The following is a 24,132-nucleotide window of genomic DNA, read 5'->3' as shown; positions in this document are numbered from 1 at the left end:
GTACCTATAGAACACACCTCAGTAAAAAGGTTGTCATCCATACATTATATTACTTTTTATTTAATGTTATGAAAAATTCCAACAACAGTTTTTGTCCTTAAATAAACGTTTCTCCCTCCCCTGCCCTCCCTTCCTAAGCTGACTGGTCTGAAAGAGGAAATTTTATTTAGTTATTTTCTTTTCTTTAAAAAAATAGAAATTACAATCTTACAAGACAGAACATTCAATGAGAACAGAAGCATTTTCCTAAATCTAAAAAGTAAAACATTTCCATAAAACCTGTTGGTATCTACAGGTAGGTAATGTGTGGAGGGGTGGTAAATGGAAATAAAAGGTTTTCCATTTCTTCCTTTCATTCATAGAGATAAAAAATAACATAAAGCCGACCAAAACTTTATATATTTTTCTCTTTTGCACCAACATTCACAAGAATATATATTATATATATTTTTGATCCATCTTTATACACAGTGTGAGGGTTCTGTGGGTGGAAATGGACACTCAGCTACACTGCCAGAGCAGACAAACAAACACTAAATTTATCTTGGTCTGGAAAGGAGCCCCAGCTGGCGGCCCAGGGCTGCTGGAAAGGAACATCCCACGTTGGGATGGGAACATCTCTGGAGCACCAGAGCCATGGGGGGCTCAGGGCTCCTGGCCCCCTCCCCACTGGCCACAGGGGAAAGGGAAATCTCCCTTTTTTGGGGCATTTCTGCCCGGGTTTTGTCATTTCCCTGCAAGCTCTGAGCTCTGGGTGGCCCAGCAGGGGCGAGGAACCTTGGCACAGCCCTGGCGAGCCCCAAGCAGGGGCTGCCATCCCTTGCCATCCCTTTCCACCCCTGCCATCCCTTTCCATCCCTTGCCATCCCTTTCCACCCCCTGCCATCCCTTTCCAGGCGTGGCACCCACCCCAGGCCAGCAATCACCGAATCGACACCGAATCACTTTTATATCCCCTCCCAAAAATAATCATCGAATCAAGTCGGTTCCTCTGAAGAGAACTGAAAAGTGCAGGTTCCTGCAGTTTGGCAGGTCGAGTTACACGTGTTTAATACTTCCAGTCTTCCCTAGGTTCCCACGGGGGGGCTCTTATTGCTCAGAATAATCCAGAATCTCTCCCCACGGGCTCTGATGTTCCCAAATTAAGGTGCTTTCCTGGGTTCTTTGCCGGATGAAATGAACTCGGTGGCGTGTTGGTTGTGTTGGCTGACGAACACTGAGGGCAAAAAGAAGGGTGTGTGCTTTTTTTTCTTTTTTTTTTTTAATAAATTTCTGGGTTTTTTTCCCCAAATGTTCCCAAACCCCACGGGCTGTTCCCTCCGAGCTCAATCACGTTCTGGGGCTGCTTTTTCCGGGAAGTGAACGGCGCTGTCAGAAACGACGCTTCCAAAAAAACAACACAAAAAAAAAAGGCACAACCCTCTGGACATAAAAGGCAGAACTGACTTCTCTCTTCTGTCCAAGCTTTGCAGAGGGCAGGAGAGGAGCCGGGCACATCCCCACGCCGTGGACGCTGCGCTGGACAGCCACACATTGGCACTGGACGTCGCGTGGGGCCGTGGGAGGGCTGGCAGCCTTTTCCCAGAGACCTGGCTCCAGCAGGGAGGGAGCCAAGGCTGGCAGGCTCCAATCTGCTCCCAGAAGCTGGTGGGATGTGGTCAGCAAAGCCATGGGAGTTTGCTGGTGGGATGTGGTCAGCAAAGCCACGCGGCGGCTGCTCCCAAATTCCCTCTGCCTTGGAGCCGAGCAGAAATCCCATGGGAGAGTCTTCCCTCGTCAAGGTTGGTCCATGGTCTTCCCTAGGAGGTGTTTTGACAAAAGCAGGAGTATCCCTCACGTTGCTAAGAAAGCTGCTGGTTTGGTTTGAGGGGTGCAGTTGTGGATCCAAAGGTTTTGGCTCCCGCTCGGAGCTGCCCGAGGATGGGGTTGGGTGCACGAGGAATCAGCACAGAGCAGGAAAGGAGATTGGGATTTTAGCCCTTTGTCAGCAGAAACTGGGGCTGCCTCAGAGCAGGTTCTTCCCTTGTAGTTTTTTTGGCATTTGCTGCAGTGAGAGCAGGAGCAGGGACGGAAAAATCCATTTGCAGAGCCACAGAGTCTCTCAAGCATCCCCTGCTGCCGTGGCCTAGAACAGCATCATCCCACCAATCCTTCCTTCATCCCCTTTTGAGCCTCCCAAAAGGAGCAGCAGGTCCCAAGCACCACATTCCTTCCAACCAGCCTTATTCTCAGAGGGAATAAGGACCTTTCACTTCCCCTTGGCTCCAACAGGCAGTTTCTCCCCCTAAAAAGCTCCTAAATCCTTCTAACTCAAGAGCAACTCCCAAAAGAACAATTCTAGGGAGCTCATTGAGGGGAAAGCCTGGGTCCAACTCAGCCTGCAGCCACACCTGTGTGTGGTGTGGGAAAGGGGAACCTGGGGATGGGATGGGGAAAGGGTCACAAACCCTGCTCTGGGTGCTGAACCTTGGGGCAGTTTCAATGGGATTGATAAGAGAGCTACACACAACAGCAGCACCCAGAGCTGCGGCCACCACGGGGACGGGGACAGCCCTGGAGCCCCTCCAGTGCCACGGGTGCCTCTGGGGTGGGATGGCCAGGATTTGGGCTCTGGCTGAAGTCCCATGGGCCTGGAAAAGCTTTTGGGATGCACAGAGTGGCACGAGGCACCAGCTCCACAAAGTCAGGTGTCACCCAGCTGGACAAGGAGCTGGCTGGGAATTTGGGAGAATGCTGTGATGGAGGGCATGGAGACCCTGCAAAACTCTTCCCCTGCTGCACTGAGCATCTTTTCCCTCAAAGCAGCTTCCCTGCAAGAAAATCCTGTGGTGAATCCCCCACCAGCCACAGCCAGACCTTTCCTGGCCAAGCTCCCAGGGTCCCACTGCACCTGTGGGAAATGAAATAAAGCAAAGGCTCTCTCTGTCCTTTCCCTCTCCTCAGCTGCAGCCCCAACCCGACCCAGCCGAGTCAGCATCACCCCTTCTTTATCCCATGCCTGATGATCGGGTTAAAAAAACCACAATAAAATAAAAATAATAATTAAAAAAAACAAAGAAATAAAAACGGGAGGTGGAGAGCGCAGCCGGGACAGCGGGAAGGACACTCCCTCCTCCCGTGTCACCAGGAGCAGCCTGTCCCTCACCACTGCCAGGAGCATCTCCTCTCCCAAGCAGAGATTTCACATTCATTTCACTGGTATGGCAAAGTCCATTTGCTTTTTTTCCTTCAAGGTGCTTTACATTCAAGAGCTATTGCAATCCACAGCGAGGAGACGGGGCCAGGGAGGCACCGCAGCCCCCCCGGGGGTTCTCTTGCCTTTGATTATTTGATTTAAATAAATTGCCCCAAACCTCTGAAGTGCAGTTTTGGCTCCAAATTTTGGGGAACTCCAAGGGGGCCGCTGGCTCCTGGCCTTAGCTCTCCCGGGGGTCGCTGTACTGAAGCTCAGAGTTGAAAACCTCCTTGTAGAGAGGGGGGAAGTTCATGGCAGTCTCCGGGTGCAGGAGACGGAAAAATTCCAGCTTGTCCAAGTGCAGGTTGCAAATGGTCTTCATCAAGGGCAGCTTGGAAACCATCTGCAGGGAGAGAAGGAGCTGGTGACCGCTGGGGTGCTGGGTGTGCAGGCCCTGATGCTGCTGTTCCCCCTCCCTTGGGGACAAGCAGGGGGATTTGGGGACAAGCAGGGGGGTTTGGGGACCACTCAGTGTCCTCTGCACTGCTGTTCCCCCTTCCGTGGACACAGGGGGTGGGTTTGGGGATCAAACCTGGCAGATTCCCCACCTTTGGGCAGCCTGGCAGCAACCTAGCCTCACCCCAAACCCTCATCTTTCCACAGCGGGTGCTCCTCCCCATCCCAGCTCGGTGCAGGTCAAAGCATTCCCAAAATGGCTCTTTTTCCTAAAAAAACCTCACTTCTTGGTGCACTGCCAGGTTCAGCAGCACTGCCTGCACCACAAGGGAGATTCACAGCCCTTTGGAAGGAGAAATTCTTCTCCTCCTCTGACAGGTTTGAGGTCTCTCTCTCCAGAATGTGTGTGGCTCCCGAGCTCTGGCCCAGCCACATCCCCCAGCTCAGACACCCCCTGCTCCCCTGGCTGGGTTTGTGCGCCCCCACCTTCGAGAGCTTGTCCTCAGCGGAGTGTTTCTTCTGGATCTCGTGCTGCAGGGCCACGTAGATCTTGTCCTGGAGCTTCTGCACCTTCTTGGACTCGGTCAGCCACGGGCGGTCTGGGGGAGAGGAGGGACAGAGTCAGCACTTGTTGGATCAGGTTCTTTTCTGACTTAGAGATGGGGCAATGGAGAGGTGTTTTAAGAACTTTTATTTTATTTTTAGTAAATATATGTATAATGTAATGTAATGTGTAATATATAATATATAATATGTAATATAATATATAATATATAATACGTAATACATAATATGTAATATATAATATATTATATATAATATATAATATATTATATATTATATATTACATATTACATATTATATATAATATATATTCTATATTCTATATTCTATATTCTATATTCTAGATTCTATATTCTATATTATATATTATATATTATATATTATATATTATATATTATATAATATGCAATATAATGTAATGTAATGTAACATACAATATAGATATGATAGGATATGATTGATGTGATGTGATGTGATGTGATGTGATATAGGTTTTAAATATATGTTTTACTTATAACATATAATATATGTTATAAATCATGCTATCACAATTAGAAGCTAACTATTAGAACTTTATCACTATTAGAGATGAATCCATTTCCCACAGCCACAGGGTCAGAGCCACCAAGGATCTCTCCCATGCACAGGGCAGGGGCTCTTTTAACCCTTCCTGCTCCCCAGGATGGTTTTGGGGACACTTGACTCCTCTCTCTGCTCCCCACCCCACCATGGGTGACACGGTTCTTCTTCCCACCAAGGAATGACAGATGCATTTTGCCCACCTCTAGATGCATTTTTCCCCCAAGCTCCTTTCCCAGGAGTAACTGAAATCATGCACCAAGGGAGGTTTATGGGCTCAGCTCTCCCCACAGGACACCCCCAGATTTGGGGCCCCCAGTACCTGGGGAGAGCAGGACAGCAGCAGTGAAGAGGGCGAGCTCCTCGTCTGACAGCTGCAGGCGGCACAGGGTCCTGCCCAGCTCGAAGACGGCACCGATGAGGTCGTCACAGCCTGAGGGGACAGCAGGGACATGGCACTGTCACTGCTCTGCCCACCCAGCACAGAGCCCAGCAGCACCGAGAGCTTGGAAAGGTTATGGGAGAGGAGATGAATGGGGAGGGGTCCTGGGCACTCATCTGGCAAATTCCAGCCTTGTCTGGGTTGCAGAGGGAGAGGAGAGAGGATAAGGGGAGAGGGAAAGCAGAGGATAGGGAGAGGAAGAAGAGGAGAAAGAAAGGAGAAGGAAGGAAGGAAGGAAGGAAGGAAGGAAGGAAGGAAGGAAGGAAGGAAGGAAGGAAGGAAGGAAGGAAGGAAGGAAGGAAGGAAGGAAGGAAGGAAGGAAGGAAGGAAGGAAGGAAGGAAGGAAGGAAGGAAGGAAGGAAGGAAGGAAGGAAGGAAGGAAGGAAGGAAGGAAGGAAGGAAGGAAGGAAGGAAGGAAGGAAGGAAGGAAGGAAGGAAGGAAGGAAGGAAGGAAGGAAGGAAGGAAGGAAGGAAGGAAGGAAGGAAGGAAGGAAGGAAGGAAGGAAGGAAGGAAGGAAGGAAGGAAGGAAGGAAGGAAGGAAGGAAGGAAGGAAGGAAGGAAGGAAGGAAGGAAGGAAGGAAGGAAGGAAGGAAGGAAGGAAGGAAGGAAAGGAAGGAAAGGAAGGAAAGGAAGGAAAGGAGAGAGAAAGAGAGAAAGGAGGAGAAGGAGAAAAGACGGAGAAAGAAAGAAGGTGAAAGAAGAAGGAGAAGGAAGAAGGAGAAGAAAAGAGAAGGAAGGAGGAGAGGGAAGGAGGAGAAGGAAGATGTAGAAGGAAGATGGAGAAGAAGAAGGAAAAGAAGGAAGAAGAAGGAAGGAGGAGAAGGGAAAAGGAGAAGGAGAGCCCCAAGGGAGGGGCAGCTGGAGCCCTTACCGAGAGATTTGAACATCTGCATGCCACCGAACTTGCCCTCGAAGAGGACGGTGTTGTTCAGGGGGTTGAAGGCGCGGATCATGCGGATCAGGAGCACCTCGAGGCAACCTGATGTAGGCAGAGAGAGCGCAGACGAGGGCAGGGCAGGGCAGGGTGGGGAAGGTCAGGGGGGTTTCCGTCACCCCAGGACCAAATGTAAGAAAGAGGAAAGCCCCCAGTGCACGTTTGAGGTCCAGATTGTTCATTCCCAAGAGCAGGATGGGTATTTCAACAAATCCAGTTTGGGTTTTTGGGATTGGTTGGGGTTTTTTTAGGTGTCCAATTGTGACCACAATATTTCACCAAAGGGAAATATTATCCAGTCATTCGCAGCCAGGCACAGAGAGACCGAGGTCGTGGTGGAGCACCGAGAGAGAGGAAAGGGTGAAAACAAAATAAATAAAAAGAAAATGGAAGGAAGAAATGAAAGAATGAGTTAAACTCCAGCGCTTCAGGCACAGCCAGCTCTGGCTTTGGGGTACAGCACCCCGCAGGGATGCTGGCATGTGTCCCCAGGGCTGGGTGCTGATCTCAGCTCCCCAGCTCTGACAGATCAGAAACTCTGAGGTTCTCCCAGTGTTTTGGGGATTTTGCACATTCAGCTCCCTGGCCTGGGCACGGCATTGCCAGCTTGGGCAGATGGAAGGGTGGGGGACGTGGGTGTGCGCTGCCATCATCCTCCTCTTCCCAGTCTCTTGCTGGGAGAAGAGGCCAATCCTTTTCTCTCAATCCTCCCCTCTCCTGTTGGAGTTTGGCACCCCTTCTCCCAGAGGAAAACCTTCTGTTCTCATTTCCCTCCCAGTTTCTGGGTGACATTTGGATGGAGAAAAGCCTGTGCCCGAGGCAGGCACTCCCCACGTGCCCCCCTTCACCATCACCCTTGGACGTGACCTGCAGCTCCTTCCAGCCCAGCACCTGCTCCCCCAGCACTGGGAGAACTGGGGCAGCCGGGGGGGACCCCAAAAAGGAAAGCACCAGCCAAGAGAAGAGATGGGATTTGCTTCTGGCCCCATGGCTCTGCTCGGGAGAGGGGTACGGGGTGGCAGGGGACAATGGAGACACGCAGGGGGTGGCAGGGGACAATGGAGACACGCAGGGGGTGGCAGGGGGCGGTGGGGACACTCGGGGGGTGGCAGGGGGCCAGGGGGGCTCCCCCCTTACCGGCTTTCAGCAGGATGATCTGGTCGTTCTGGCAGAGCTCCATGAAGCCGTCGATGCGCTTGGCGAACTCCACCACGTACTGGATGGCGTTGGAGATCTGCAGCGAGCACTGCTGCCACATGGCCTCGCAGCTCTGTGCCACAGGGGACACTCTCAGGGTGTGCTGGCACCCTGGCACCCCAGCTCTGTCACCCCCAGGGCAGGAACAAGACCCCAGAGCCATACCATGCACAGGGGACACTTAGGGTGTGCTGGCACCCCAGCTCTGTCACCCCCAGGGCAGGGGTGAGACCCCAGTGCTGTGCCATCCATGGGGGACACTCAGGGTGTGCTGGCACCCCATCTCTGTGACCCCCCCATGAGAGGGACAAGACCCCAATGCTGTGCCACCCACAGGGGACACTCTCAGGGTGTGGTGGCACCCTGGCACCCCAGCTCTGTGACTCCCCAAGACAGAGACGAGACCCCAGTGCTGTGCCATCCATGGGGGACACTCAGAGTGTGCTGGCACCCTGGAACCCCAGTTTTGTGACCCCCTCAGGGCAGGCGTGAGACCCCAGTGCTGTGCCATCCATGGGGAATACTCTCAGGGTGTGCTGTGCCTCTGGCACTCCAGCTCTGCCACCCCTAGGGCAGTGACAAGGGCCCAGTGCTGTGCCATCCATGGGGGACACTGTCAGGGAGTGCTGGCACCCCAGCTCTGTCACCCCCAGAGCAAGGATGAGCTCTGTCACCCCAGGGCAGTGCTGTGCCATCCATGGGGTACACTCAGGGTGCACTGGGAGCCCAGCTCTGTCACCCCCTAGGACAGGGATGAGACCCCAGTGCTGTGCCATCCACAGGGGACACTCAGGGTGTGCTGGCACCCCAGCTCTGTCACCCCAGGGCAGTGCTGTGCCATCCACAGGGTACGGTGATATTGGAACACCTGGGCTGTGAGCTGCCACAGCAAACTCCCCTTCTGGGCATCTCCCAAGCACTGACAGACCCCTGCTCACCCATGGACGGCCCCAGGGGACAGTGGCTGTGCCAGGGGCTGTGGTGGCAGTGGCACTCACCTTGCTCTGCAGGGCACGAACCTCCTCGGGTGAGTAGAGGCTCCAGGCCAGGCGCTTCAGCTCCTCCGTGGTGTACTGGCACGTCTCCAGGTGGGACTTCACCACGTTCTGGGCCACCCGGTCTGCAGGGTGGGGGGGACAGCAGGAGGTGACACCTGGGCACCCCAACCCTGTCCTGGCCTCTAGGGCTGTGGGGCTGAGGGCTGGAGGGGTGGAGGGGCTCTTACACAGTGTCACGGGGTGTGAGGAGAGATGGGGCAGCAGGGGCTGAGCCCAGAGCAAGCAAGGGATGTGCCACAGACCCTGGGTGTGCTGAGCTCCATCCATCAGGGAGCCTTGGGGCTGCTCCAGGAACTGAGGCTGGGCTCATCCACAGGGATGCTCCATGTCCCAGGGATGCTACTGGTACCCCCAGGGATGCTATTGGTACCCCCAGGGATGCTACTGGTACCCCCAGGGATGCTACTGGTACCCCCAGGGATGCTCATTACCCCAGGGATGCCCAGAATGGTTTGGGTTGGAAGCTTAAATCCCATCCATTTATTCATCTTAAATCTCATTCCATGGGCAAGGACATCTTCCCCTAGAGCGGGTGTGTGTCCCCAGGGCTGGGTGTCCTGGCAAGGTGCTGGGGTGGCAGCAGGTATGCACCCCAGGGATGCCCTTTGTACCCCCAGGGCAGCCATTGGTACCACCCAGGAGTGCTCAATATCTCAGGGATGCCATCAGTAGCCCCAGGGATGCCCTTGGTACCCTCAGGGATGCCCTTGGTTCCCCCAGGGATGCCATCACTGTACCCCCGGGACACACACACCCCTGCCTCCATCCACACCCCTGCCTCATCCCCATCCCTTCCTGCATCCCCATCCTTGCCTCTGTCCCTGTTTGCACTCCTGTCCATCTGCACCTCCAGCCCTTCCTACATCCCCATCCCTGTCTGCATCCCTGTCCTTACCTTCATCCCCATCCATCTGCATCTCCATTCCCCTCTGCACCCCCATCCCTGCCTGCATCTCCACCACTGTTTGTGTCCCTGTCTTCCTGCATCCCTGTCCATCTGCACCCTCATCCCTGTCCCCATCCCCATCTTTGTCTCCATCCCTGCCCCATTCTCCATCCCTGTCCCTGTTTCCATCCCCGTTTCCATCCCCATCCCTCTCTCCATCCCATCCCTCTCTCCAACCCATCTCTCTCTCCATCCCATCCCTCTCTCCATCCCCATCCCTCTCTCCATCCCATCCCTCTCTCCATCCCATCCCTCTCTCCATCCCATCCCTCTCTCCATCCCATCCCTCTCTCCATCCCCATCCCTCTCTCCATCCCATCCCTCTCTCCAACCCATCTCTCTCTCCATCCCATCCCTCTCTCCATCCCCATCCCTCTCTCCATCCCATCCCTCTCTCCATCCCATCCCTCTCTCCATCCCATCCCTCTCTCCATCCCATCCCTCTCTCCATCCCCATCCCTCTCTCCATCCCCATCCCTCTCTCCATCCCCATCCCTCTCTCCATCCCATCCCTCTCTCCATCCCATCCCTCTCTCCATCCCATCCCTCTCTCCATCCCATCCCTCTCTCCATCCCATCTCTCTCTCCATCCCTGTCCCTGTCCTTGTCTCCATCCCTCTCTCCATCCCATCCCTCTCTAGGGAAGGACTCACTCCCATCCCAAGTGTAAGTGGTGGAGGGATGAATCCCTCCTGCATCCTTTGACTCACTGACTCATCCTCGTGGCCACACACACCCCCCTGCCCTGCCCTGGCACTCACCAATCTCCAGGACAGAGATGTCAGGGGGCAGCTGGGCACCCTCCAGCGCCCCGTGTGCCAGCAGCGCCGGCTCCAGCATCAGCTCATAGAGGGATTCCTGCTTGATGAGCGTGGCATCGGCCACGTCCAGGCTGGACTGGTCGGGCGAGGGCTGAGCCGAGGCCAGCAGGTCCAGGTTGTAGTAGGTGCTGCTGCCGTCGGGGGTCAGGGGGAAGTCGAAGAGGAGCCCGTCGGACAGCGTGGAGATGTCGTCCAGGTCCGAGAGGCCGCTGCTGACGCTCGTGGTGTACACGCGGCTCAGCGACTCGGGCTCGTCCTTGGCGCCGCTGTTCTGCTCCTGGCTCTGCTGGTGCTTCTGCACCTCGGCGTAGAGGCTGTCCCGCTGCTTCTTGGACATGCGGCCGAACTTCACCGCTGCCCCGGGGGAGAGGTGGTGGTGTCAGGGCGGCTTCACCCCCAGGGCAAAGGCACTGCCCTGGGAAAGGCCCTGGCTGCTGGGAGTGCCTGCTCTGGGGGCTGGGACCCCGCTGGATGCACCCCCCCCAACCCAGACTGTCGCAGACATCTTTTTAGGAAAATCCTTTCTTAGGATTTTTTCCCTTCTGAGAAGCTGAGAGGCTTCAGAGACAGAATGTAAACAATGGTTGTCTGCTGCTGTGGGATGCAACAGGTGGGTCCGTGATTGTGGATGTTTGGAATTAGTGATCACTCACGGCAGAGCTGGCTCTCACTCTCTGTCCGAGCCACAGACCTTTGTTTTCATTCCTTTCTATTCTATTCTTAGATTAGCCAGCCTCCTGAGATGAAACTCTTCTTTCTATTTTTTACTATAGTTATAATGTAATATATATATATATATCATAAAATAATAAATCAAGCCTTCTGAAATATAGACTCCAATCCTCGTCTCTTCCCTCAACCAAAGACCCCAGTGAACAGCGTCACACCAGACCAACCCTGGGTCCAACCAAACACAACCAATTTCGATTTTCCCACCGAAAACACAAAAGCGTTTCTGGGTGTCCCAAACCCTCCTTGCACCCGCTGGCCCTGCGGGGGGATCAGCTCCATCCTGAGTGCCTGGGACGCTCTGAGGGGGAGCAGGGCACCCTGGGGACCCGGGGCAGGACTCACCGTCGCGGGACATGCCCAGTGCCAGGCGGCAGTGCTGGCAGCGGTTGCGGTTGGTGCGGTCGATCAGGCAGTTCCTCTGCCGGGAGCACGAGTAGCTGGCATTGTTCTGCTGGCTCCTCCGAAAGAAACCCTGCCCGGGATCACAGAATCACAGAATCACAGAATTTCAAGACTGGAAGAGACCTATAAGATCATCTAGTCCAGCCGATGTTCTAACTGTTCAACTAGATCATGGCAGCAAGTGCCACATCCAGTCTTTTTTTGAATTCTTCGAGGGATGATGCCTCCACCACCTCACTGGGTAAATGATTCCAGTTTCTGACCACTCTTTCTGTGAAGTATTTCCTTCTTACTTCTAACTTACATCTGGCTTGACACAACTTGAGACTGTGTCCTCTTGTTCTATCTGTTGTCGCCCGGAGAAAGAGGCCGACCCCCAGCTCACCACAGCCACCCTTCAGGAAGTTGTAGAGAGTGATGAGGTCGCCCTTGAGTCTCCTTTTCTCCAGGCTGAACAACCCCAGCTCCCTCAGTCGCTCTGTGTATGGCTTGTGCTCCAACCCCCTTATTAGTCTTGTTACCCTCCTCTGGACACGCTCAAGTAACTCAATGTCCCTCCTAAAGCGAGGGGCCCAGAACTGGATACAATACTCCAAGTGAGGCCTCACCAGTGCCGAGTACAGGGATGGGATGGGATGGGAGAGGTTGGGGAAGTGCCCAGCGGGAAGGCAGAGCCGCCCCCTGCCCGCAGCTCTCTGCCCCAGCTCACCTTGCAGCCTTCGCAGGTGATGACACCGTAGTGGATCCCTGAGGATTTGTCTCCGCAGATCTTGCACGGGATCACCTCGATTTGGGCTGCGGTGGGTGGGGAAAGAGGGGAAACCGCGGGGTTAATGATGGTCACTGCTGAGAGGGAAGAGGGCTCAGCACCTGGGGAAACTGAGGCACGAGAGCTGGACCCACCGGCAGCTCAGCGCTTCCCACAGACCCCACAAGGGTTCCTGCACCTCAGAGGGGTCCCTAAAAGGTTCACACAGGGCGTGGGGAACCCCCATCCCCCAGCAGCAAGAGCCAGGGTAGGAAAGCCCTTGGATCTGAGAGAGAACAGAACGTTTCTGCCTGGGCCCCTGACTTGAAATCACTGCCCTTATTTTCAAACTGATGTGTGCACCAGGACAGGGACAGCCTGGCACAGGGACATCCCCATCCCTGCAGGTTCCCCAGGCAGAGGCTCCGGGCCCCCCCGTGCCCCCCCAGCCGCTCCCTTGAAGCCAGCACCGATATAGCCGATACAGCCACCCCCAGCTCAAGGTCCCGGCCCCTTCCCCCCACAAATCCGCTTCCCTCCCGCTTCTGCTTCGCTGGCACTGAGCTGCTAATAGGCTTCGTCCTCCTCATTTTCCAGCTGCCCCAGATCCGGGCCGGCCGTGCCCTCCCGGCCCGGGGGGGATGCTCGGCAGCCCCGGGGCTGTACGTGCCTCCCGGCATCTCTGCACCCTCTAATCCCCGTCCAGCCCCCGCAGCCCGGCCCGGCTCAGCCTGGCGGCGCTCCCGAGGGTGCTGGGCAGGCCCCGCCGCGCCAAAATAACCCCCAGGGCCAGATTATGGCTATTTCCAATCTCCTGGGCCTGTGCAAATCCCCCCAGCTCGGGTAATTCCCTTCTGCCTCTGCTCTCCCCTGGGAGCCGTCGGCTCTGCTGGCTCTGTTCTGTGGGGCCACCTCGGCGAGTGACAGTCCCAGTGCTCAGCCAGTGCCACCTGTACCCGGCAGGGTCCTGGGGTCCCTTAGTGCTCAGGGGAGGCTGGGATGGGGCACTGAGGCCTCACTGGGCAGAGGGGCAGCCGAGGTGCCATTGACCCCTCAGGGATGCTCAGTGCCCCAGGGATGGCCTTGGTCCCTCCTAGGGATGCTCTCTGTCCCTCAGGGGAGCCATTGGTACCCTTAAGGATGCTCAATACCCCAGAGATGCTATTGGTCTGTTGGTACCCCCAAGAATGCCATCAGTCCCCCAGGGATGCTCATTGGTCCCTCCTAGGAACACTGTCTGTCCCTTGAAGGAGCCATTGGTACCCCAAGGGATGCTCAATATCCCAGGGATGCTGTTGGTACCCACAGGGATGCTATTGGTACCCCCAGGGATGCCATTGATACCCCCCCAGGGATGCTGTTGGTACCCCAGGGATGCTCACTGGTCCCTCCTAGGGATCTCTCTGTCCCTCAGGGGAGCCATCAGTACCCCTGGGGATGTTCAATATCCCAGAGATGCCATTGGTACCCCCAGGGATGCTACTGGCACCCCCAGAGATGCCATTGTTAACCCCCCAGGGATGCTATTGGTACCCCAGGGATGCTATTGGTACCCCAGAGATGCCATTGTTACCCTCCCAGGGATGCCACTGGTACCCCAGGGATGCCACCACTGTGTCCCCCGAGGCAGGTTTGGCTCTGGGGAAGGATTCACTCCCATCCCAGGTGTGAATGCAGGGACAGATCCTGCATCCTTTGGCTCCCTGATTAACCCAGTGCCCCACGTGCACCGGGTGGTTTTGGGGCTCACCCCTCCTCGCCCAGGCTGCTTCTCCCAGGGCTGTTGTGTTGTCCCCCGGACTCGGGGGAGTCACATCTCATCCCTGCCCCTCCCCGCAGCCTCTGCCCACGCCCCTGCCGTGCTCCTGAGCCTGAGCAGAGCCGGTTTCCCCGCGGTGGGCAGGGCAGGGATGTCCAGGGCATCCTCACATCCCCCGCAGCTGCACCAACACCGCAGCGCCTTCCTCAGGGGCACGGAGGCACCAGGAGGGGCATGTGGGGCCACCCCCAAATCACCCCCAGCTCCCATGACCGAAACACCCCCAATTGCCCGGATCCCGCTGCCATCTGCCCCCACTCTGCAGGGACCGCTCCGCTCCCCACCGCCCTGCCCGAGCCCTGTCCGGGATGGGACCGAGATGGTGGCACGGCGGGGGGCACAGGGAGGGGGTGCCACCCCCGGCAGGAAGCGGCGTCGGGCTCGTTATGCAACGTTAATTGCAACGTTAATTGCAGCCGCCGGCAGCGCGGGTGATGCATCGCGCCCGCCGCGCCCTCACGCCCGCGGCCGATACTCCGGTGCCCGGGATTACCGGCACACACCGGGGCCGAGCGCCCCAAAAACCCCAGCGACCCCAAAGGCTCCGTGTGCCCGTGGCCGAATCCCGCCCCATGAGAGCTGGAGCTGAGGGTGATGAGGATGATGATGATGCTGTCCTGATGAAGGACAAGCCCTGCCGTGTGCCCGCAGCCTTTTGGGGCTCTAATTACCATGGTGCTAATTACCGGCCGTGCCCGCCGCTGGCACCTGACCCGCTCCAGGACGCTCGCCCCAAATAACTGACGTGGAGATACGGCCGTAAGCTGGCGATGGCAATTACAGCCGGCACGGTTAATTGCTGCTCTGATTGGAAACCCGGCTGAGTCACCGAGCCGGCTCCTTCAGCGTCCCCTCGTGCCACGGCCAGGGACCCCCGAGGCGGCCGGACCCTCCCCTGGACCCCCAAACTCAGCCCTGGGCAAAGCCAGAGGCATGGGAAGGAATATGGGTGAGGGTGAGGCGGCCACAGCAGCTCGGGAATCCCCCAAATCTCACTGGGATCAGGGAAAACATCTCAGTAGACCCCAAATCCCGGCTATTCCTCCACCCCAACCACTTTACCCTCATGCCTCAGTTTCCCCACTGGAGAATTTAGCATCTCCCCCCACCACAACCGTGCGAACGGGGAGGGGGGGACATTTAGGAGGGGCTGAACCTCTTTCCCCTTCTGGGAACCCCCACCCCGGGGCCGACGGTGCTAAAACGGGGATCAGGATAAAAGAAACAACGAAAGGGTTAAAAAAAATAAGTAATAATGATCTCCAGCCGGCAATTAAAATGTCCCGGCGGTGGTATTTGCTCTCCTCCCACTGTAAACACTTCTTGCCCAACTCCCGGCCCGCTGCCACCGGCCGGTCCTTATGTAAGCGGCCCGGTGCGGCCGCGGGCCCGGCCGTGGCGGGGCGATGCCCCCGGTGCGCGGTGCAGCCCTCGTGTCCCACTGACACACTTTCTGCCCGCGGCCACGCCGCTTGTGTAACCACGGCCCTTAACCCTTCCGCGCCCGCGGAGCGCCGCGCCGCTGCTCAGGGCAGCACGCCGACCTCCCGCCGCCGGGAGTGCGGATTTTGGGGTGTTTTGGGGTGAAACCTCCAGCTGGAGGCACCCATTTGTCACCCTGAGCTGCAGCTGCAGGTGAGGGGTGCATCATCCTCCTCCTCCTCCTCCTCCCGCAGGTCGCCTGTCACGCCCCAGACCTGGCTCTGTGTGTGTGTCCCCCCCAGCGCAGCCCCGCTCCCCCAGCCCCTGCTGGAGGCTCCGCGGTTTCGGCAGAGCCAGATCCGCCCTCCCCGAGCAGGAATGGGCCGGCACACCCTCCCTGCATCGCCTCCGCCCCAAGGGCGGGCATCCCGGGCACCCCAAAACAAAACAAGGCCGGCGCTGCAGGGTGCAGCCGTGGGGGCTGGACCCCTCTCTGGGGTGGCCCCATCCTCCTCCTCCTCCCCCTGTCCTTCCTGTCAGCCTTATGATCTCACTGCTTTTGGAGAATGACCCCAAAACCCTCAGCATCCCATTAATCCTTAGGATGTGCTGAGACCCCGCTGCTGCTGGAGAATTTTTGGAGCTGCCCCCCCCATCCCCATCGGCATAACTGGGGCTGTGGGGTGAGGACTCCTGGGAGGGGTTTGTTTTGGGGTGCACTCCAGATCCCTGAACAGTGCCCCAGGGTGAGCCTGTACAGCTGTGACCCCATAGGGGCAGAATGGGGGCACCCCTTCCTTCCCCTGTGGTGTCCTTGCTGGAGGCAGTGGGGCAGCACCCCAGCTCTGGGTATTTCAGAGGTGGCTCCGTGCCTCTGGTGCCATCCCTGCCCCAAATATCCCCCGGTTCCTCCCCAGTGCTTCCCCAGTGACCCTGTGACCTGTGGGGGCAGAGCTCCGTGCCCCATCCCTCTGCCAGGCTCCATCGATGCTGCAGGATGGGCGCCCCTGGGAATTGGCAGCAGCCCTGCAGCCCCCCTGGATCCCCCAGCCCCAGCCAGGGCCCCCCTGGATCCCCCAGCCCCAGCCAGGGCACCGGGGTGCTCCAATGCTTCCCCTCCAGCACCTCTCCCCTTCCAGGGGGACTCAGCATCCCCCTGGTGCAGCCAGAGCAGGGAGAGGAGGGCGAGTCCAGGCTGCACAGGGACCCACAGGGACCCACAGGGACACACAGGAACCCACAGGGACCCATAGGGACACACAGGGACCTGCAGGGACACACAGGGACACAAGGGATCCACAGGGACCCACAGGGACACAAGGGATCCACAGGGACACACAGGGACCTGCAGGAACACACAGGGACACAAGGGATCCACAGGGACCCACAGGGACCCACAGGGACACACAGGGACCCCCAGGGACCCACAGGGACACACAGGGACACACAGGGACACACAGGGACCCACAGGGACCCCCAGGGACCCACAGGAACCCACAGGGACCCGCAGGGACCCACAGGGACCCACAGGGACCCGCAGGGACACAAGGGACCTGCAGGGACACACAGGGACACACAGGGACACACAGGGACACACAGGGACACACAGGAACCTGCAGGGACCCACAGGGACACAAAGGATCCACAGGGACCCACAGGAACCCACAGGGACCTGCAGGGACCCACAGGGACACACAGGGACCCACAGGGACCCACAGGGACACACAGGGACCCGCAGGAACACACAGGGACACACAGGGACACACAGGGACCTGCAGGGACACACAGGGACACAAGGGATCCACAGGGACCCACAGGGACCCACAGGGACACAAGGGATCCACAGGGACCCACAGGGACACACAGGAACCCACAGGGACACACAGGGACACACAGGGACCTGCAGGGACACACAGGGACCTACAATGCTGCCCCATTTCCCATTGCTGCCCTAAACCCCAGCTCTGCCCCCACATCCTCTGCAGCAACCTCCAGCCCCAGGAGTGACTGCGCCTCCCCACAGCCACCATCCCCCAGTTTTTTTTTTTTTTTGCTGTTGGGGCAGGAATAAACAAGGAAATAAAGGGAATTACCACCCCTTTTATCTGCTGTTGGCTTTGCCATTAAACAGCCTCGGGTGCTGCAGTGCCTCGGGGTCTCCCAGCACCCCGGAACTTCGGCCGTGGCTGCCGAAAAATCCCATCCCCATCCCTGGGGAACCCCAAACAAGGCAGGCCCGTGCCGGGTGTTCACAGCCCCAGCTCCAGGCACAGGGACACCGGGGCCAAGTGGGCAGCAGGCAAAATTCAGATGACACAAGCACGGCCCGTGCCGGGCTGCGATTCTGGAGGGAGAACTGCTTTCCTAAGTGATTAGCAAAGATTTCCTGGAAACTTTGGGCCAGAACAGCGCTCAGCTGCTCTCACCCTGCCCTGGGGCAACCCCTGGCCACCTTCCCTCGCAGGCACGCGAACGGAGCTCTGCATTCTCCCCAGCCTCCAGCACAGCGCTGCTTTCCCCCGTCCCGCGGAGCAGGGGAACGGCAGCTCGGGGTGGGCGATGCGGCCGCCCCGGGGCCGCTCCGGTTCAGCAGCTCCGGTTCCGCAGCTCCCGTGCCACGCCGAGCCGTGCCAAGGCCGGCCCCGCAGCCCTTTGCACTTTGCCTGCTGCACAAGGGTGGCAAAGGTGAGGCAGAGGGGAGGGGGGACCTGCCAGCCCGGGGTGGGGACAAACCGGGCTGCGGTGGGAGAACCCCTCCGGCAGAGCTGCTAAACCGGGGGGGAATTATCTCCCCCCGGGGGCTAAAAAAAGCCAGGAGAGCCGCTCTGCTCGCCACATCCGATAAACCGGGCTGATTTAGACATTAGCAGCTCTTTAAATAGCCGCGGCTAGTTCAAAGTTAAACGTGACAGAGAGCAGGGACAGGGACACGGGGATGGGGACAGAGACCACCAGACCCCAACCATAATTTCACCTCTCCCTGTGCTGGCTCTCCCTGGGGTTATCAGCGTGGGGGGACCCCAAATCCACTCTGGACCCCTCAGGGAGGCAGAGGGCAGCTTTCTCCTCCAGGTTTGGTTTTTGGGGGGGGAGGCAGGGCCATCCGCGGTGCCGGGACAGGCGCTGCCGTCGTGCGGGAGGGCCCGGTGGGTGCCGGCCGCGCCAGCGTGTGCACGCCGCCGAAACGGGCAGGGAAGCTCCTCCTCCGCCCTCTCTGATTTTTTCCAATGACAGATCTAGGTCACTAGGACAAGTCGCAAAGGCTGCCGAGCCACCGCACGCTCCTCGCCACGCTGCTTGCAAAACAAGTGAGCAGGAGGGCTGGAAATCGTATAGGATTATACAAGGCAAAGCCTCTCTCTTGCCCGGCCCTGGCGCAGCCGCGGCGCAGGGAAAGGACGGCAGAGAGGAGCTGCTGTGGCCCCCGGGGAAATGGGGCAGAGCGGGTGGCGGTTTTGGGAAGGAAAATGGAGATTGAATCAATTTGGCGTCGCCATGCGGCGTTTGGGCTTCGAGAGGGATGAGGACGCGGGACTGCGGGAAAAACGCCCGACTGTGGGGAACGGTGGGAATCAGCAGGGTTCGGCCCTAAATTAGGGTCAACACCAGCAATTCATGGGGGAAAAGGAAAAATATTTTTTAGAAAAAGCAAAAGTTCGCCCAGTTGCTAATTAAGCCGGTGCTGGCTGTGCAAGTGCTACGTAAGAGCCAGGCGTGATCGCAATTAGGCAGGCGCTAATGCTTCCCTCCGTCCCCATAAAGGTGCAAAGCCAGGATTTGGGGGGCAGGACGGGGATGTGGGGGGCTCGCCTCGCCTTCCCCATCGTTACACAAGAGAACAGCGGGGGCAGAGCCGCAGCACCCGCAGAGCAGGGAGCCAGCAGGGTTTGAGGAGCTCGGCATGAACGCCCTGGTGCCCACTCCCCAAAATAAGCCTAAGGACGTGCACCCCCAAAATAAACCCATGGAGGGGCACCAGGGGGGCCTGGCAGGGCGAAGGGTTTGGGGAAGGCAGGGCACGATGGAAAAATGGTTTAAAGGAGGATGAAAATCCCAGCCCAGCACGCTGGAGCAGAGCTGAGTCCGGCCACCGCTGCGTCACCATCAGCAGGCCCCGCTGGATTGTCCCGCTGGAGCCTTCCTCCCTCCATCCTCCTCCTCCCCACCGCCTGCCTGCTCGGCAAAGCACAGGGGTGAAAAGTAGGAATTGCCTTTGGTAGCGGGTAAAAGCAGCCAGGTGCTGGCACAACTCACCCCTGCCCTGGAAAAGGGGGCACCCAAAATTGCACCTGATCCCTCGCTCGTCCCTGCAGGAGCCTCCCAAACTGCCCCCCACGCCGTGGGGAGGGGAAAAGGGGGAAAAACTACAATAAATCCAGCCCTGGTGGGAGCAACATATTGAAGAGGAGATTAAGGGGTTTAGTGAGGGGAAAAGCTTAAGAGTGCGTCTAAGCCGGCGTCGGAAAGCAAAGCAAAATAAACAAGAATTTTATTCCTAACGAAGGGGGAGCTGGAGCAGGCAGAGCGGCACCGGCGGGGCTGCTGCAGGTTCCCCCCTGGTTCCCCTCGGCGGGGCTGGTGCGGATCCCCCCTTGTCCCGTTCCAGCGGGGCTGCCGCGGGTCCCCCGTGTCCCCAGCGGGGCTGAGTCGGCTCCTTCCCATCCCTTCCGCGGGGCTCACACCGCTCCCCTCGCTCTCCTCCAGCAAAGTTGATGCGGATCCCCCCGTGTCACTGTCCGGGCTGACACCGAGCCCCCCGTTCCCCACGGCGGGGCTGGTGCGGCTCCCCCGTATCCCCGTCCGGGCTGACGTCGGGTCCTGCCCGTCCCCCTCCGCCGGCTCTCCCCGGTCCCCACCGGCACCAACTTGTGCCGCCGCCCGCCCCCCGCGTTCCCCGGTGCCCCGGACCCACCTCGCATCGTGTCGGCCGCGCTCAGGGCGCCGGGGGGCGCATGGGGCGGCGCGGGGCTCCGGAGCGGCGCGGGGCGCGGCGGGGAGCGGCGGCACCGGGAGGCACCGGGCGGCACCGGGAAGCACCGGGCGGCACCGGGCGGCTCTGGCACCTGCCCCTCCGCCGCGCCGTGACCCACTTCTGCCCGAGCATGCGGCCGTTCACATGACGAGCCCGCCCCGCCCCCCCCCCAATCGGTTTCACTTCCAGCCCCACCTCCTGCCCTTCGTCCTCCTCCTCCTCCTCCTCCTCCCGCTCCATCCCCATCCCCGCCGCTCCGCCGCCCGCTGCTCGGCGCTGCCGGAGCCCGCCCGGCACCGGGGGCTGCGCGCCCCCCGCCCGGCCGGGCCGGCTCGGAGCTGCCCCCGGGGCTGCCCGCCCCCGGGAGGGACGAGCCGTGCCCGTCCTGCCCCGGCTCGCCCAGGCACGGGGCCGGCTGCGTGTCCCGCTGAATCACGGCTGCCTTGCTTCACTTGGCGCCCGTGCGGCCCCGCTGTGCCCGCCAGGGGCCCCCAAAAAACCCCGGCAGGACAGGACGGGACGGGACAGGGCCGGGGGGCTCTGCAGAAGGGGCAGCACCCGGCACCGGGGGGGCGTGGGGAGCACGGGGACCCCCCTGTGCCCAGTGTGCCCATGCCAGGGTGCAGATGCTGAGATCTGAGGGCACATGCCAGCTGGGAGCCCTGCGGGTCGGGAATGGCGCTGTGGAAGAAGAGGGAAGGTTTGAAGGTATCAGGGAGGCATTCCCACCCCGGCCCTCATGCTGGGGTGGGCACAGGTGGTTCGGGGGCCCGGGTTGTGCCCTGGATAAGGGACACTGCCTGAGAGGAGCAGAGATGGTGGCTCTGGACCAGGCCTCGCCGTGCAGAGCCCGAGGTGCCAGCACGGGGCAAAGTCCCCTGGCTGTGGTTTGTGGTGCACCAGGTCACCAGAGTCCTCCCTGTGCCACATCACAGGGGTGGAGGCAGCCGGCCCTGGCAATGCTGGGCCAGGGCTCAGGTGCCAGGGTCAGTGCCCAGCCGTGCCCAGAGGTGCCTGGGGACAGTGGCACTGGCCTGGAGACCTGATGGGTGCAGAGAAGGCATCTGCCATAGGCATGAGCACTGCTCCTAATGCAGACACAGGTCTGGCATCCACCATGGGCATGGAGCATCACCACAGCTGGATGGGGCATCTGCCACGAGTATGAGTGTGGTCACAGGCATGGCACAGCCACATCAGCCACGGATGTGGAGACAGCATCCACCAGAGGCATAGAGGCAGCCACCATCACCACACGTGGCATCACTGCCTCGGCCCTCAATGGCCTCCTGCCCTCGCAGCTGGGCCCTGAGGGGACACCTCAGCCCCCCAGTGCTCAAATCAAACAATTTAATGGCAGCTGAAGGGGGCAATTTCGGCCCACATCCACCCCAAACACTGAGCCGAGCCAGGGGTGCAGAGATGCCGATGTGCCATTGACAGAGGGGTTCCCCTGCTGTCCCTGGAGCTGTCCCCCTGCTCTGGCACAGGTGGGTGGCAGTGGCAGGGGGACGCTGGGGCTGAGCCGCGGTCTCATTTTGTGTTTTGTGTGCTCCCATCTCTGCGCTGGGGTGGGACGCTGGGGCTGAGCCGCGGTCTCATTCTGTGTTTTGTGCGCTCCCACCCTGCCCCGAGACCCTCCCGGCTCCGCTCCGGCTCTGGCGGGGAGGGGCCGGGGCTGGGGGCGGCGGGGCCGAGCTCGCTCCAGCGCTGCTGTCTGACACGATTGCGCTGACGGCGATTGGGAGCGGGTTCGCTGCTCTCTCCGGTCGGATTCTCTCCTTCCTCGCGGCTTTCCTGCCTGCTCCGCATGGATGGGCACGCAGACGGGACGAGGGCCGACGTCTCCCTCGCTCTCGGCGGGCTCCGCGCCCCGGATGCAGGCAGAGCTGCCGGCCCGGTGCGCATCCCCAGCGCCCCGCGCCGCCTCCCCGGGGTCACGGGAGCTGCCCCAAGCAGGTCACCCTCATTAGCCCCGTTTCAGATGGGGAAACTGAGAGCGGGAGCAGCGCGGTGACTCCTCGTGGCACGCAGGGTCCGGGGCGCCCCTCCCAAAGGCGGTCGCCGATTGCGGCTGTTGGGACAATCGCGGCTCAATCGCGGCCGAGCGAGAGCGAAAATCCTCCCCGAGCGCTCGGCGCAACCCAAAAGTATGAGGTTACATAAGCGGCACCACACCTGCCGTGAGCAACGCGGGACCCACGCAGCCATCCCCGCACCCGCTCCCGCCGGCCTTTAACCCTTCGTGTGCGGCACCCCCCGCTCCATCTCATCTCTGTCTACATCTCCCTGTGTATTCCTGCAACCCACCGGGCACCCACAGCTTCGGGAATGGCCCGGGGAAAGGCCCAGGAGATGCTGCAGGGCCGCCTGAGCGTGTGCTGGGTGCTGCAGATCTGGGATTCAGCCTCCACGAGGGTGGAGATGGAGAGGCTCCAGCAGAGCACGACCCCTTTTTCTCGTGATGGGGTCTCAGCCCGTGGACTTGGCTGGGTTTAAATTGGGGGAATTTTCCTTGCTCCCGGGAAAGCCAGAGCGAGGTGGAGCCAGCTCGCTGAGGCTGAGCCCCTGGAGCGACATTTGCTCCTAAGAGAGGAGCGGCCTTGACCAGGGAGGTCCCAGAACATCCCCTAAAACCCCTCTGTCCCTCCCCACGCAGTGACAGGAGCTGGTGCAGCTCATTCACATCCCCCAGCATCTCCTGGGGATGAGAGCAGTGGGGCAGGAGGGGCAGAGCTGCCTTCGGCTCCTGCGTGGTGCCAGGCCCAGACTGTGCCAGGAGCTGCACCCACCGGGGCAATGCTGGGGGACAGGTCCAGCGGGGCAGGATCCAGCCCAGCCCAGGTGGCACCGCTGGCAGAGCACGGAAATGGCCACGAGGACGGGACAAGGACCCAAACCTGACACTTGCCACCATCCATCACTTCTCCTCCTGCCCCAGCCCCGCTGCCAAATCTTTGTGATCAGTGCCAGGGCTGAAGTGGGCACCGCTGGCCCGGCTGTGCCACCAGGATCAGCGCAGCCGCCGCGGGCTGGCCCGGAGGTGAGCGGGAATTCCGGGTGACACCATCGCGCCTTAATCGCTGTTTGCTCTCCCTCGGCCCCACCCAGCCAGAGGGGAACCTCCCGCCAGCATCGCCCGTCCCGCCCCCAGAGCCCCCCGCCCAGAGCCCCCCGCCCAGAGCCCCCCGCCCCGCTCGGGGCTGGAACAGCGCTCCAGGCTCGGGGAGCCCCGGGCCGGACCCCGCCGTGCCCCTGCCCCGGGCTCCCTGCCAGGGCACTGCCAGGGCACTGCCAGGCGCCTGCCGTGACTCAGTTTCCCAGCTGGAGTGGCTGAGCTGCCCGGCGGGGCGTGGGGCACGGGGTCAGCACACTGAGGGGGGGCACAGAGCTGGGGTCCTCCCCACAGCTCATCCTTGGGTGCGGGGTGTGCCCCAAGGGAGCCCCCAGACTCAGGGCTGGGCAGGATTCCTGTCCCTCAGTGCCTGGAATGGGTGGGGGTCCTGTCCCCAAATATCTGGAGTGGATCGGGGTCCTGGGGGTCCCTCAGTTCCTGGGCTGGGCGGGGTCCTGTCCCTCAGTGCCAGGGCTGGATAGGGGGGTCCTGTCCCCCAATATCTGGAATGGATGGGAGTCCTGTCCTCCAGTCCCAGGGCTGGATGGGGGGTCCTGGGGGTCCCTCAATCCCTGGAATGGATGGGGGTCCTGTCCCCCAATATCTGGAATGGATGGGGGGCCTGTCTCCAAGTCCCAGGGCTGGATGGGGGGCCTGGGGATCCCAGGGTTGAGTGGGGGTCCCATCCCCCAGTGCCAGGGCTGGATGGGGGTCCTGGGGGTCCCCCAATACCTGGAATGTATGAGGGT

General features: G+C 59.7%; 1 protein-coding gene across 1 annotated transcript; it reads right to left on the bottom strand.

The window, feature by feature from the left end:
• LOC131093487 (nuclear receptor ROR-beta-like) lies at positions 1-20,263 on the bottom strand. The gene is made up of 10 exons (XM_058040652.1): positions 20,209-20,263; positions 12,017-12,102; positions 11,248-11,377; positions 10,114-10,527; positions 8,347-8,468; positions 7,289-7,421; positions 6,089-6,196; positions 5,097-5,207; positions 4,118-4,230; positions 1-3,578 (listed from the first exon to the last, which is right to left on the bottom strand). Exons 1-10 carry the CDS (start codon positions 20,213-20,215, stop codon positions 3,417-3,419), a joined length of 1,386 nt encoding a protein of 461 aa, XP_057896635.1. The 5' UTR covers positions 20,216-20,263; the 3' UTR covers positions 1-3,416.
• Positions 20,264-24,132: the final 3,869 nt, after the last annotated feature.

Source organism: Melospiza georgiana, chromosome 26 (assembly GCF_028018845.1).
Source record: "Melospiza georgiana isolate bMelGeo1 chromosome 26, bMelGeo1.pri, whole genome shotgun sequence".
Taxonomy (NCBI): domain Eukaryota; kingdom Metazoa; phylum Chordata; class Aves; order Passeriformes; family Passerellidae; genus Melospiza; species Melospiza georgiana.
This window is presented reverse-complemented; position numbering and strand designations above follow the sequence as displayed.

Bases quoted from the DNA above. Each gene is read 5' to 3' on its own strand.
- LOC131093487 (XM_058040652.1), bottom strand. The intron at 8,469-10,113 runs GTGAGTGCCAGG...CCCACCCTGCAG, and splicing joins CATCTCTGTCCTGGAGATTG to ACCGGGTGGCCCAGAACGTG. The intron at 3,579-4,117 runs GTGGGGGCGCAC...CTCTCCCTGCAG, and splicing joins CTGAGGACAAGCTCTCGAAG to ATGGTTTCCAAGCTGCCCTT.